This window comes from Phaethon aethereus (assembly GCF_964289735.1).
Source record: "Phaethon aethereus genome assembly, chromosome: 13".
Lineage (NCBI taxonomy): Eukaryota > Metazoa > Chordata > Aves > Phaethontiformes > Phaethontidae > Phaethon > Phaethon aethereus.
The window spans coordinates 5534955-5549585 of NC_138589.1; the positions used below are offsets into that span (position 1 = coordinate 5534955).

A 14631-nucleotide genomic window follows, 5' to 3' on the forward strand; every position below is an offset into this window, starting at 1 on the left:
TATGTGAGCGGCAGCTCGTCCTCGCGGTTTCCGGCGGGAACAGCCCGGTGCGGTTCCGTCCCTCGCGGCCCGCGCCCTACCCGTCCGTTGTTCACCTCGGTTGCAGGTCATGTGACGACAGTCCGTCACTCTAACCTTGCCGGCTGCGCCATACTACCGCGGTCCACCTGCCCCCAGCGGCAGTTTCTGCTCGGACAGGTGGAGAGTGACGGACAGCCATCACGTGACGGCCGAACCTTTTCCTTCCTCCGCGGTGCCACCCCTCCTCCCGGACACACGCCCTTAGGCCCCGCCTCCCGCCGCCCGTGGCTCGCTGCCGGCAGCTCATGGCCGCCCCCTCTCCCGTCCCTCCGGCCCATCACGCGCCTCCCTTGCTCCCCAACGCCAGCCAATGAGAGAGATCCATTTCTCTAGGCTCCGGCACCAACGCTTTCTTCCTGCTGAGAGAGTGACAGGTGCGTCACCCCTGCCCCATTGGTCCACCCGCCCCTAGACGGACAAGCACCCGGGCAAGTCCCCGTCTACGGGGCGGGACTCTCAGTGGGCGCCCGCCCCGCGCCGTGACAGGACAGGAGTCGCCCTTTACGGCAGCACGGAGAGGGCGGTGGCTTGTGATTGGCTGGTTTTGTACCACCGCCCCGCTCCGCGGAGCCTTCCCGGAAGAATCGGAGGGCGATTGGCCGAGGGGAAGGCCAGGTCCGGATGTGCGATGCCGAGGGGCGGGCTTTAAATGGGGCAGCGGCGGGGGTAGAGGGGGAGCCGCGGCAACTCCTGGCGGGGCAGAGCCGGGCCGGGCCGCGCGTGAGGTGGAGCGGCGGGAGCCTTGGCGCGGGTGAGCGAGCGTGCGACCGCTTGAGCGCGGCGGTACGGCAGGGCCCGGCCCGGCCCAGCTCTGCCTTCCTGGGCGCAGCGCCAGCGCTGGTCGTGGCGGGATGATCCCCGCCGGCCCGGGAGGGCGGCGGACAGCCCGGGCCGCGCTGAGGGGCGACCACGGCAGCGGGTCCTTTGTCTGAGCCCCGCGCGGCCGTGTCACCTGTCGCCGGGAGGGTCTGGGTCGGCCCGGGCGGCGCCCGCCTTTTCGCCCTGTAAGGAGCTGCTAGCGCCGCGCAGAGCATCTGCTGGGCCGCAGAGTCCTGCTCCTCGCGGGGAAGCGGCCCGGCGTGCCTGCCGTGTGAGGCGCCCCGCGGCGGGGCCGAGCATCAGGGCGCGGGGTGGCCGCCAGCGGGGCTGGGGCCCGGCGGGCCTCCTTCCACGCCCTTCTAAACGGCGTCGCGCTGTGGCGCCAGGCACAGCCGTGGCCTCGATGTGAGGCACCGCCGGGGACTGACGCGGCAGGCTTCGCCCCGCTCAGGTCGCGGGACTTCGCAGAACTGTGTTGTCTTTTTAATACTGTGATCCACGAGCCCTCCAGCTGACAGTCCCCTCTGGAAACTCAGCTGTCCTGTGAAACTCGGCTGGTCTTCCCCTTGCATCTTTTAAACTGTTAGTTGCTGTTCGACAGCTGGTTTCATGGGCATAGATTATGATTTCCTTGAGAAGTGCGTTAGGGGATTGCAGTTGTAGCAGCAGGTGCTGGTATGAAAGGTGTAATCCACCTGTGGAGGAAGAGTTGGCAAACAGGCTCGACTGGTCAGTGTTCCTGTGGGCTGCCAGCATTCCTTCAGCGACTCCCTGTTGTCCAGTAGGCCAAGGTGTGGGCTAGTGAAGTCCTTGGGTGCTAAGAAGATCAGGAGTAGGTATGCTGACGAGAAATAAGTTCTGCTGTAAACTGATAGTTATGGTTGCTGGGCAAATGTGTAACAGCATTGTGATCAACGTGTGTTGTTCTTCTGTAGTGCTCTGCCTAATCAGTTCTGTTTATCCTCAGGTGCAGGAGTGGTTACCTGCCCTTTTAGGTAGGGAATAAAATGCATAAAACCAGAAATATCTATGCATATATCAATTTATATTATCTATATTGCTTATCTTATATATAGTATATGTTTGTCTATACTTCTTTTTTCCTTCTTGAGGAATCATTTATGTTCCCTGAAAATATTTACAAAAGTGCTCTGTTCCAGGGAGATGACGTTTTTGTCGAATTGGTTTAGTCTTGTATTTAACCTAATGACTCTGCTGATGACAGGGGAAAAATACGACACATGATATGACTGCAGGTACAAATAGTAGAAGTAGTCTTTAATGAGAATACCTAGTGTAGAGAAGGAAAAGGTGCAAAAGCGAAGTACTTAAAATTCTGGTTTCCATTAGTGATAGCTTTGTTTTTGAAGTATTTTAGAGTGATGATGAAGTACTGCATGAGTTTGTTTGCTCTGGCTTCTCTCATGTGTTGTGTGCCTCAGTACTGGTGAAAGTCAACAGAAGGTTGCGCTTGGCGTCAGGTCCAGGTATGATAGGACCTTAGTAATGCAGTGCTCTACGGAAGTTAGAAGGTCTTTCCAAGAAGCAGCGTTTGAAATAATGTTTCTTCACAACTTTGTCTTGTGCCTTTTTTTAATTGCTGTTGTACTAGAAGAAAAACGCTACAGAAAAATATCTGTAAAAAGCCCCTGGGAGGAGGACTGCTTAGGAGGGTTACTGTTACTTTCTATTCTTGAAGTAGTATAACTTAATAGAATGTATTACTGAGTGGGGTACTATTAAGCCTTTTCTTAAGTGAGGCACTGGGAATGATGGCAGCGTGAAAGGAGACAGGGTGGTAATTTTAGGTGTATTTATTCCCTTTTCATAAAACGAGGAGTGTGTTGGGTTTTTTGGGAAGCTAATGTTTTCAGTAGTTACAGCATTATTAAGCTGCCGTAATGGTAGGTCCCTTGTAGTAGACATGGTAGCCCTGTGCGAGACCGAGTGACTAAACTGCCTAGAAATTCCACTTAATGATATTGGGACTTGGCTGTCCTTGCCTATTGCAGACCTTTGCCATAGTGAGAAGTAGGATAAACAGTCTACCTTAAATGTGCTGTTACTTGATTTTTTTTTTTTTTAATTATTCTTCCGATTGATGTGGGGTAATAAATTGTGAGGTGAGGGCACTAGAGAGCATAATCAGTTGTAGTAAGCTTCCTGTGCTGAAATCTTTATCCCTTCCCATATAGCATAGCTAGAAGGAGTGATTTGAAATAAACTCTGAAACACCTTGAAAGGCTTTTTAAATGACCCTCCTCTGGGAAGTTGGTACTCTGAGGTTTTTAGTATAGTGTTTTTAACAGGTGAATGAGACTGGAGACAGTTTAACAGTAAGTTTAGGACAACACCATGTTTCACTTAGTACTGGCACACAACTGGATAAAAGATCTCTGTGCAGGAGAATCTCTGGAAGTTATTCTGTAGTTTAGCTAGAGCTAAAATAATGTTTTATTTGGAGACATAAACTGTTCTTAGTAGCCTGCAAATAGGCATCTGTATAATGAAAAGCTTTTCAACAAAGCTGGAAGCATACTGAGATGCATAGCTGCTTTCTGAAAGGTGGAGTCAGTGACTGAACTCCGTCTAGCACCAGTTATCAAGCTTCTAGATCAGTTCCTTGTTTTCACTGGTAGCAGGTTAGGTTGTTTTTATGTACATACCTCATTCTTTGTCCTGCTCAACTCCTGTATCTCATATTTCTAGTTCTGGAATAATGCAATTTATATTCCCTAGTCTTAAAAAAACCCACGAGCCCAAAACAAACAAGCAAACAAAAAAATCCTACCCAAACCCCATAATCCTTCCAGATTCCAGCTAGTTGTCTTCCAACCTGTACCTCAGCTTTCAGCACTCTTCTCTCTTGCCAAAGCCACAGCACGCAGGTGCTCTCTTTGTGTGTCAGTTCCTCCACTCTCTTGTTACGCTGAAGTTTCCTGAGGAAATGTCTTGTACCTTCCTAGCCTAGTGTCTTTCTGTCTTACTTAGTCTGGCTGGGTTTTATGGAAGAGAAGAGGCCCATGGCATAGCCCTCTGGCATAGCCCTACCTTCCAGACAGGAGATGGGGAAGAGTGAAAACATCTTGTCACTGCTGTCACAGGGCATGCCCCAGTGCAGTAGCCATGCTTTGACTTTCTGTTTTCAGTGACTCAGAGTTGATGTGAGGTGCTCTGGCTGCTGAAGAGGAAAAATATCTGGAAGAATCATGTGTACTGGAATGTTTGAGATGATTTTGGGGTGGGGAAATTAATTAGTTTTCATCATGTCTCTGAATCGTGCTTGCATTTTTTGAATGCTTGGCTGCTATATAGTCTAGAAGGATACCTATGATTTGATATCAATGTTTCTTTTACAAATTTACCGTTGCTAGACTTTCTTTGGATAAATTGCCAATCTTGTTAAAAGAGGGAAGAAAAAAAAAAGCCAGACATTTATTTTCCTTTTAGGAAGTTTTTTGATCATAATGTTACTGTTTTCTCTATAAACTAATCAAAGCAATGGGTAAACAGGTGGTGCCTTGCTTACTGTAAAAAAAAAAATAGTGTTGACCACAATGGAACCCTGTTCCGTTCTTTCTGTTTCTCTGACAACCTATGAATTGCCTTGTCAATGTTGTACAGCTTCCTATTAAAGAAATTGAGTAAAGTGAATTGCCTCAAAACCTGAGTTAACATAGACACAACCGGAGGCAAGGGAAACTAGAACCAGAGGGAACAAAAAAAAAAAAGCGTGGAGGAAATAGGCTGTGCCAGATGAGACGTGCTGTAGATGAGAGTTCTTGCACAAACAATAGCAAGACTTTTAAAAAAAAAAAAAAAAAAAAAAAAAGAGAGAGAGAAACCCAAGGAAATATACGGTAGATGACACACCGAAATGCCAAATACTGCTGAAGTCCTTGTTATTGAACTGCTGATCTAAAGAGCACTAAGCCTTAGTGCTCATAATAAAACCATTACATAAGCTACAGAAACACTTCTGTGTTCTGTGGCTTTGTCTATTCCTGGTGCTGTTCCAATGCAGATGAAAACAAAATGACACATACATGATGCAAACTCAATGGGAGGATCATCTCTTTCACTGGGAATGGCAGAGATTTTTTTCAAAGTGGAGCGTGTCAGAAACATGCAAAGTCAGCAGTGTATGCAAGGGGCAACACTTAACTGTAACTACATAAGTAAGCTGTTATAATACTGTCTGGAGCTGGAGTTGAATGGTGAAGTGATAACTTTTTAATATTTGCGTGTGTAGAGCATCTTTGTTGACCGTCCTGAGCCAAAAGATCATCTTTTTTTCCAGCTGGCAAGACAAAATGTGGAATGCGGCATCTAGAGTGTCTTTCTAGCAGAAGGAAGGCAGGGATTTTCACACAGAAGTTATTTCATAAACAACTATATTATTGTCCTGGAGTCTGAAATATAATAGAGCTTTGGCAGTTTTAGCTGTTGTCTGTCTTAACTACAAGAAGTTTTCTTCTGATGTTACAGAAATACAAAGCTGACTGCAGAATTAGATCTGAATGTTATTTATATATTTAGAGTCCTGTTTATCTCTTAGAATGTATATTCATTCTGTGTGTTTTTAGGGTGTAAACCAGAGAGGCCTGAGACACTCTGAAGACACTGAGGAGTTGCAGTCCTTTATTTGGAATACACGTTATGAACCCTTTCTGGAGCATGTCTACGAGTTCTGTGCGCAAGGTACATATTTAATGAATGGATGCCATAAGGTGTTAACATTGAGGGGCAGTAGCAGTTCTGGAAAAGACCGTTGGACAATCTACAAATACAGTTGGAGTGTGTGTTTTCTCCAGAGGATTGTGATAATCTTCAATAAAAGTGTAAGCTGGTTTTGAGCTGCAATAACTGGAATGTGCCTGTGGATGCAGTCATCTCCAGAATTTGTTGACGTTTCTTATCTGAAGGATCTATAAGTAGGAAAGATGAAACAAACTTGTTTGAATGATTGAAACACTTGTTTCTTAGGACGTTTGCTTACTGTCCTGTATGGACCTTAGCTACGTATTGCATGTGCAGCAAGCATTGACAAAACTGCTCCTCCATAATGCTATTGCTGCTAGACTGTGTGTATGAAAGCATGACAGTTCTAGGGTTAATCACTTCTCGGGTGTTCAGTGCTGGGGCAAATTATATCACTTCATTGGCGATGCTTGTGACATAGGTATTGTTACTAGTCTGAATCTCAAGCCCTTCAAAACACTATATCCTAAATCATGCCTTTAGTCACCACAGCTAGGCTAATTGCAAGTCTGTAGCCTGCAGGTTTGTCTTGGCAATCTATAGCATGATTTTTGAGGTCTGTACGTAGAACAGTGTTCTCTAGCAGTGTAGCAGTGACCAACTAAGTAGAAATGTTTTTTCTTTTTTAGTTAAAGACAACATAGGCATAAGAAGCTTGCTATAGCGAAGCTATTTAAACTGGGCTTGATATCACTGTCAAATGGTGATTCTCCCACAGTGGGAATGGGCTATATGGTCAGCTCCAAGTGGGATACTGGTGTCTTAAGCACAGGCAGGAATTGAAATACATGAAATTTTCTGTAGAAAGTTCTTACTTCATCTCAGCTTTACTATGCTAACTTTTAAAGACTCTTTGAAGACTAGAACACGGGAATGCTTGTCAGTGGAAATGATTTATCTTGATGCACCGTGTGCTGGAAATAGCTTGACTTCTAGGCTTATGTTGTATACTGTCTGGTTCCAGTTTCTAAATAAATGTAAGCCTCCTTAAGCATTTGTCCTAATCTGCAGATTTCCTGTCCAGCATTGATTACTTTTGTACTTGTAGGCTACGTTTCACTCAATAAAAGTCTATTTAAAAGCAAAAGCCAAAGAGACACCACTCCCACCTGCAAGCCCCAAGATACCTTTAATTGGCCAAACCTGTAATGAGCAAGGTTAGGTTTAAATGTGTTAAAATACGTTCGTATGTTAAATGTTTGTGAACTATGGCCTGTAACCTCATGGTTCTCTCTTCATCTAACAGAGACCTGAAGCTGAAGAGAAAAGTTTGAGTGGAGAGCTGCGAACCAGTCCTCTCCGAGCATCTACAAAGAAACAGTTGCCTTCTATTCCAAAGAATGCTGTGCCAATAACCAAGCCTGCTTCACCTGCCACGTCATCCCAGTCGACAAATGGAACACATGCTTCTTATGGGCCTTTTTATTTGGAGTATTCCCTCCTTGCAGAATTGTAGGTTTTCACTTTTTTTTGTCTCTTTTAGGTCACTGGGCTTATGCTTCAGTGAGGAAAAGACATACAGGGATCTAGTTTTTGCATGGTGTCTGTGCCTTAGTCCTTGAAGAAGGCAGTAAAACTTAAGTTCCACAAAGTTCTTTTTCTGGAGCAGCAGTCTCAATTTCAGGAGGTAGCAGGGCAGGGCAGAAATGAGATGAGGTTTTAAGTGGTGTGTTTAGATGTGATTCTCTGAGGTACTATATTTCTCAGTCTTCAAGTAAATGCATTTTGGGTTTAGGCATGTTGACTAGTTATCCTAAAAGCTTTTTGGTCAGAAATACTGAGTTTTTGAAACAAGTATGAAAATAGAAGCAAGCAGATGTCTAGTGGGAAGCTGGTTATGAATCTATGGTACTGTCTAATGGAGTGAGAGTGTGTGAGCTTCCTTCAGTTGTTACATGGAACACTTGAATGCTGCCCGATATCGCTTATTAGGAAGACTATATTCTTTCCTGTCCTTCAGTGATCAAACTTATGTGGGAGGAGTTAGCGCAATTTAAATAGCTTTCTTTGGATCAGTTGCATTTAATCCAGTCTAGTGATCTGTAGACTGCTGTGGGAGCATACAAATCTGTATTTGTCTGCAAAACTTCCTAGTTAGATAAAGTTATATAAACTGTTTTGTGCTACAAAGCTGAAGGGACTTCCTCTGTCATAGACACACTGGATTCTCAAGTATGTAGTGCCTTTTGGAATGAAATCCCTGGAGTCCTTATGCAACACTAAGTCTCAGTTCTTGCATTTAACCATTAAATTGAAAGTGAGAACTCTCAAAACATTCACCTCTCTCTCTTTTTTTTCTGACCCTGACTTCTTCATTCAAGAAAGATGGTTTTATTCTGCAGCATGCGAAAATATATTGGTATCGTAATATGACTCCTCTAGTTTAACAAATTCATTATTAGGGAAATAATAATAATGAATAGTATGGAAATCGAAGCAGAGAACTCTGTTGATATTTTATGTTACTGTTTATTTGTGCAAGCATGTGGAGTTCAATTTAATGGGCCTATATGCCAAGTAACTGGAAAACCTATGAAGTGAATAATTTGGCTTATCATTTGAAGTGTTTAGTAGAATCTGCGTACCATACAACTACAGCTGGGTAAACTTACTGGCAACTTCTTGAGTTCATTGGTTTGTAAAACAGTAAATGTATTTCACCCAGTAGAACTGTTGATTATCAAATGGACTTTCCTAAAAGGCAAAGGGAGAGGGAGAAACTCTTTTCATAATGCACTGGTCATTGATGACTGAAGATTGTGACTGGATTATCATCACAAGAAGTGAAATAGCAAATAAGTGCAAGTTTGGGAAAATGCTGTAGATTTAGTGTAGTTGTGGAGCTGTTCTAAATACCGATTCTAATTGCAGTACCTTGGTTGTAAAGCAGAAATTGCCAGGTGTCTACGTGCAGCCATCTTACCGATCAGCATTAAGTAAGTTTAAACTTCACTTTGATTTTTTTTTTTAATAGAGAGATATATATATTTAAATTCTTTCACTCAAGCAAACTTTCTCACTTGCAGTGTGGTTTGGTGTAATATTCATAAGACATGGGCTCTACCAGGATGGTGTGTTTAAATTTACTGTCTATATTCCTGATAATTACCCAGATGGAGACTGCCCGGTAAGTGGTTCTGTGTGTCCTGGGTTTTTCTTGTTTTCTGGTACTTTAAGTATGACTTTTTGTTAAAGCTAAGATGCCAGTTAGCTTCTCATTTCCTTGAACTAGTTTTGTTCAGTTGGCTGGGCTCATTTGCAATGTCTTGTACATATTTCCTAACATCTGTAAAGCAGTTGAGTTACTGTAATTCCTGAGGCTGGTGTAGAGTAACCTAACTCTTCAGGTTAGATGCGTTATAGTATTAAGTAATCAACCAGTTCTTTACCTCAACTTTTGATCTGTTACTTCCTTGGCAAGGAAGTTAATGTTGAAACGCTTAAAATATCATCCAAATTCTGAGTAGCGATATAATGGAACATAAAATCCAGGCACCTTTGCTGTGCTTGCTGTAAGATTTCTTGCCCCTCTCTCTTCTAAATTACATTGAAACAAAGAACTAAAAGAACTCGAGGAGAAAGTTGGTGAAACAAAGGGAGAGGAGATAGTATGGTGTTACCTTTCACCTCTGCTTTCTCCTCTTCTCTTTAGGGAAAAGGATCCAAGTTATTACATCAAGTAAAAAATAAAAATAAAAAATCTTGTGGCAATCTGACTCTCCAGAGCAGAGCAGCTGGCCCTCTTGGCCATATTTCTTTAAGGGGAAAATTGGGGGACAGGTGTATGAAACTGCTGTATCTGAGAACAAGTTGCTGTGTCAGGAAGTTGTCTGCTTGGTGTCAAGTTTTGTGTAAAGCTATCATCTTTAAAAGGACAGAAGTAGTTTCTTTCAAAGATTAGACTTCAGTATCTCTCATACAGCCAGCATTCTTTTGCTAGCATAGGGCTTTAAAACCTTCCTGTTGAAACTAAGTTTTCTTTTGGAAAGTTCTTTGGAAAGAAGTGTTCAATGCATGAACACCAGAGGAAACTAGCTGTACAGAACTGAAGACACTGTGGTACCACTGCACAGTTTACTTAAAAATGTGTAGGATAAGAAAAGTATTGATCGTAGCTCAAGTATACAAAAAGCTTTCAGTCACAAATAGGTAAACCAGAAAAACTCCTTTAATCTGATCTTATCTGATATTATTTCCTGTGTTGGCACTAGTGCTTTTGCAGTTCACTGGATTAGTTTCCAGATTTGGTGATAAGCATGTGAGAGAGGACAAGACCCTGCATGTAACATGGGTGTGTTGGGTTACAGTTTCACAGTTGATATAATTAGGTTGCTTTCTTTTAATAGAGTAAAAATTATGATTTGGAAGCAACATCTGACTGACCTTCACCCGGTGGTTTTAACATTAGGATTGAAGTTGTCATAATGAATTTCTTTTTTCTAATGCAGAGCTTGGTTTTTGATCTGCCTGTCTTCCATCCGCTAGTAGATCCCTTATCTGGTGAACTGGATGTGAAAAGAGCATTTGCGAAATGGAGGTTAGTGGTACATATTGATGTATAATTTGAAAGAATTTTGTTCCTTTTTTTCATTGTGTTTTGTTCTTTGTAGGCGAAATCATAATCACATATGGCAAGTGTTAATGTATGCTCGCAGAGTCTTCTACAAGATTGATACAACTAGTCCTCTGAACCCTGAGGCTGCAGTGCTGTAAGTATCTTTCATGTGTACAGACATGGTCTCTTAAGAGATTTTTGCATAGACTTGCAGAAACGAGAGGTTTGTAAAATTCTTTATCAGTTTATGGTCTCGATCTGGTCGCGCTAGGAACTGAAGTGGAGGCTTTGCCAAGTCTGTCTGTCGTTCTAGAGCAAACCTGTGCCTCCTTGCAATTACTTAACATTACTTACTTCTCTCTTGCAGGTATGAAAAAGATATTCAGCTGTTCAAAAGTAAAGTGGTGGACAGTGTCAAGCTATGCAGCAGTCATTTATTTGATCAGCCCAAAATAGAGGATCCCTATGCAATCATGTGAGTACCATGAGCAAATTCACCATGTCCTAATGTTTCGAGAACAAGTTTTGGTATATTGTTGATTTGAAGCCTTTCTCTGCCAAGTTGACTGACGCGTTTTTTCTTACATTTATAGCAATACTTTGAATATTCCTACCCTCATTTCCTTCCTTTTGGTATTGAGTGAATCTTAAATATAATCAGATACTTGTGTTTCTACTGGCTTGTCACTAAGCAACCAAGACTTAAAAAAACCCCAACAAAACCCTCAACAAACCCCCCGACAAACCAACCCCAAAACAAACAAACCTACCCCTACTTCCCCCCCCCCCCCCCCCCCCAACCCCCACCTCCCTCAAGCAGAGATACCCATGGAATAAATACTTCTTTTGGGCTTTCCTGAACTGTATTTGCAAGACTGTAGCTTTGGTCATACTTTTAAAATACTTTTAAGCTTGACTGCATGGGGGGTGGAACAGTCAGCTCCATAGTGAATATGAGTAGTATTTCATGTAGCACCTGCTCTCATTGCAAACAAAAATGCAAACTTAAATATTTCTTGTTGAAAAGACCCATGACAATGGGAGTTTAGTTCTTAACTGTATGTTTTAATACTGAAAACGCAAACTTTTAGTTTACTTGACATTCAACAAACTAAACTGTGGAAAATTGCTGCTTTCTGCTGTAGTTTGCAAAAATGCAAAGTAAGAGAGAACTGTATTTTCTCCACAGTTTTTCTCCGTGGAATCCAGCTATACATGATGAAGCTAGAGAGAAGATGTTGAGTCAAAAGGTATGCGTGAAGTCCAGATTCTGCCTATAGTTAAGGGTTTATGCCTGATAAGGGAAGAAAGGTTCTCTGTCTCGTTGTGATGAACATGTGCTAGACAGACCTTATTCCACCCCTCTTTTGGATCAGCAGGTGTGCTGAAACTGATTTGCTCTCCTAACGAAGCAGTTATGTCACTGTTCTCACTTCAGTGTATTAAGCAATTACTCATTTAGCCAGCTAGAAAGCTTTGTTAGTACAATTGTTGGAACACTTGGCAGATTTTTGTTGTTGTTGTTGTTGAGGGGTGGAAGGGAGAGAAGAAGGGGAAAGATGATTTGCTGACTGCCTGTTAGCTTCTCCTGCACTTGTCATGGCCATTACTACTTCTGCATAACGTGGCAGTGCCCAACTTCTTGTTCTCTTCTGTTGAGAGACCTTTCATTAATGAATCTAAAGCTTCAGGGCTTGCTTCTCATTCCCAACTTATGAAGCAGCACATCGTTGGAGATGCAGGTCAATTTCTTTTTAAGTGAAAACTAACATCTTTGGTAACTATTGCATGTATGGTACTTGAGTTGCTTGGGTAGTTTGTTGGCAGCAGGAATGGCCAAACTTCTGTGCCATAGGAGATTTTTTCCAAAATGTCAGTGTAGCTGAGAACGTTCTTTTCCTTCCCTGTAAAAAGAAGTTCTCTAATCCTATATCCTGTCTTTCCCTCCTCTGCAACCCTGGATCCACGGTGTATTACCCGTGTAATTCCTATGCCTTGGGAAACAACTAAGCCATTCTAGAACTGAAACCCAGGAAAGGCTGTGATGTCCCAGTTCCCTGCTGAGCATGTGGGTTTTGCTAAAAGATGACCTGTGTGCAGCATGTGATACGTGGTACACTGCCAGGCTCAAGCCTAATTGATCCCTCTTGTTTCCTGCTATCTGATGTGTTCTGGCAATTCTGTCATGCAGTGTCGCCTCTTACACAAAACATGGGGAGTGACAAAAGAAGTGCAGGTTCAGTTTTCTTACTGACGTAATTTACTTTGTCAGGCAAAAGGCTTCCCATAGTATGACAAAGTCTACTCGCATAATTACCCCTTTCTAGAACTTGATAGGTCATGCCAGGTTTGATGTAGTTGGCATACAGATGATCTGATGAGCCTATAGCAGCGTGGAGGCAGGGCTAGTTCCTGGTATGCAAAAAAAAAAGATGCAATCTGTTCTGTTTCTTTGACCTGCTAGAGTAGGTATCTAATTTACTAATCTTCTTAAACTACTGTAAGTCTGCAGATGCTTGAAGTTGCACCTTTCTCCCTCAACTTGAAGTTTGGGGGTTTTTTTTTTGGTTTTTTTTTTTTTGGTCTCTTAAATTCCTAAATTGCAATAGCCAGCCTCAAATGTTTGTTGCACTGTGTTGGGTAGAAATAGTTACTGTTCAAGCGTTTCACAATGATAAATGCTCAGGGAAGGGAAGGACCATCATTGGAAAGCAGTGAAAAACTCCATTGTATAGCAAAGGTATCAGTTGCTGCTTTGCCACGTTAATTTGCGTTCAGAAGCTGTCAGTGGGATGAGGTGCTCCTCCACAGTATGCCCAGCATCGCTGGGTAGTATGCCACGGCTATAACGTCAGAGTAATGACAGAAATGTTCTGATTTGGATTGACACTTCTCTCTGTAGAACCAAGGAATTTGGCCAAGAGTGGTGCTGGGCCACGGCCTTCAAGCAAAAGGCACTATTCCGAGAGTATCTGTTAATATTTATGGTACGATGGGGTCGCAGTACATGAACGAAGTCATTAAAACTCTCCTGTAACGTCAGGGTAGTTCTATGGATGCCACACACATTCACAGAAATTAGAGCATTCTAGCTAATGAATTCTCTTATGCTTGTATTTGCCAAAGGTAAAATGGATGGGGAGGGACTTCAGCGGGTTTAGGGTATCTAACAATTCTGACTTTAACTTTCTTCTACCTAGAAGAAGCCAGAAGATCAGCACTGCAAAAGCACGCATGTTTCTGGCCTGTCATGGGTAAAGCCTGGCTCAGTTCAGCCTTTCAGCAAAGAAGAGAAGACGATGCCTACTTAGCCCTTCTGGACTATGGTGCACAAAACACTTTCTGTGGGTGGAGGGAATGTAATGGAGAGAGAAACAGCAAAGCAGCAGTTTCCTTCTTCACTACGGATTAGTAGAAACTGAATGGTAGCAGTGACTCCAGTAGACCTGGACCTGTTCGGTGGATTATTGACTCTTAATGTTTTACATATGCATTAGGTTTTAAAGGCTTGCCTGGAGTTTGGAAGTCTCTCTTGAACACTGCAGTACTTCTACCTGACAACTGTCTAGGGTGGGTAATTCCTCAGGGCTCTGAAATGCCTGGAGGATTTGGGTTGGTTTTTAAGCTTTTATTTTTTCCCTCCAGGAATAGCAATGTTTTTTAAAATCTTAAATTACTGGCAGAAATATTAGCATTGGAAATATGATGCCGGAGGTAAGCTGTGTTCATGTAAACTAATATAGCAGAGTTAAACACTATATTTAATGGTTTTAAATACTTCGGTTTCTATTGTAAATATATTAGGATTTGAAATTGTAAATAGATGGTTCATTGACTCCATTTAGCACTTTCCAGAGGTAAAGCTGGGGATGATGTATGATGTATTATTGATTTGTAAATGGATATTGTCACTAAAGCGCACATTAGTCTGACAGGGTGAAAGCAGAATGTCAGGCTTGTTGGACTTGTAATTACATAAACACTAAAATCAAAGCTTTTAACGGTGGTGTCTTAAGCAAATAAAATCTTAGAGGATTTTAGATTCCCTAGGTGTCTAGGGGATTATGTAGTATAGCTTGACTAATGTGTGTTAATAGTGACATGTTAAAATAAAAAGAAACCATGATCTAGCTTCTGTCCCTCTGTTTCTCAATGTTGTAGACATGTAGCAAAGACTGGAACCGGGATGGAAGCACCTGGCTACATACGTACTTTGCTGCATAGGTGTTCGGGATGTTAATGGGCTAACAGGATGTCCTGAAGAGATGTGTTAAATTCTGTTCCGCGTGCAGGAAAACCTTACTAAAGCATGTGTGAACTCGGGACAGAATCTTCCACTTTTCACAGGAGTCTTCCTAGTGTCATAGCCTAGTGTAATGCCTTATTCTTGCCCAAGAGGAATTTCCTGTCAAAAC

The 14631-nt window shown here is 42.7% G+C and overlaps 1 protein-coding gene across 2 annotated transcripts; it reads left to right on the top strand.

Annotated features, from left to right (window-relative positions):
- Nucleotides 1-5544: 5544 nt before the first annotated feature.
- Nucleotides 5545-13527, top strand: AKTIP (AKT interacting protein; the record flags this gene model as incomplete). 2 transcript variants are annotated; one of them, XM_082005598.1, is made up of 9 exons in its annotated part: nucleotides 5545-5601; nucleotides 6908-7113; nucleotides 8533-8597; nucleotides 8688-8788; nucleotides 10110-10198; nucleotides 10272-10370; nucleotides 10584-10691; nucleotides 11406-11466; nucleotides 13420-13527. In XM_082005598.1, the coding sequence occupies 9 exons, from the start codon at nucleotides 5560-5562 to the stop codon at nucleotides 13525-13527; spliced, it is 879 nt and encodes a 292-aa protein (XP_081861724.1). The 2 variants fall into 2 exon arrangements, with proteins under 2 accessions (XP_081861724.1, XP_081861723.1); XM_082005597.1 differs by having other exon boundaries at nucleotides 5560-5601; nucleotides 13417-13527.
- Nucleotides 13528-14631: the final 1104 nt, after the last annotated feature.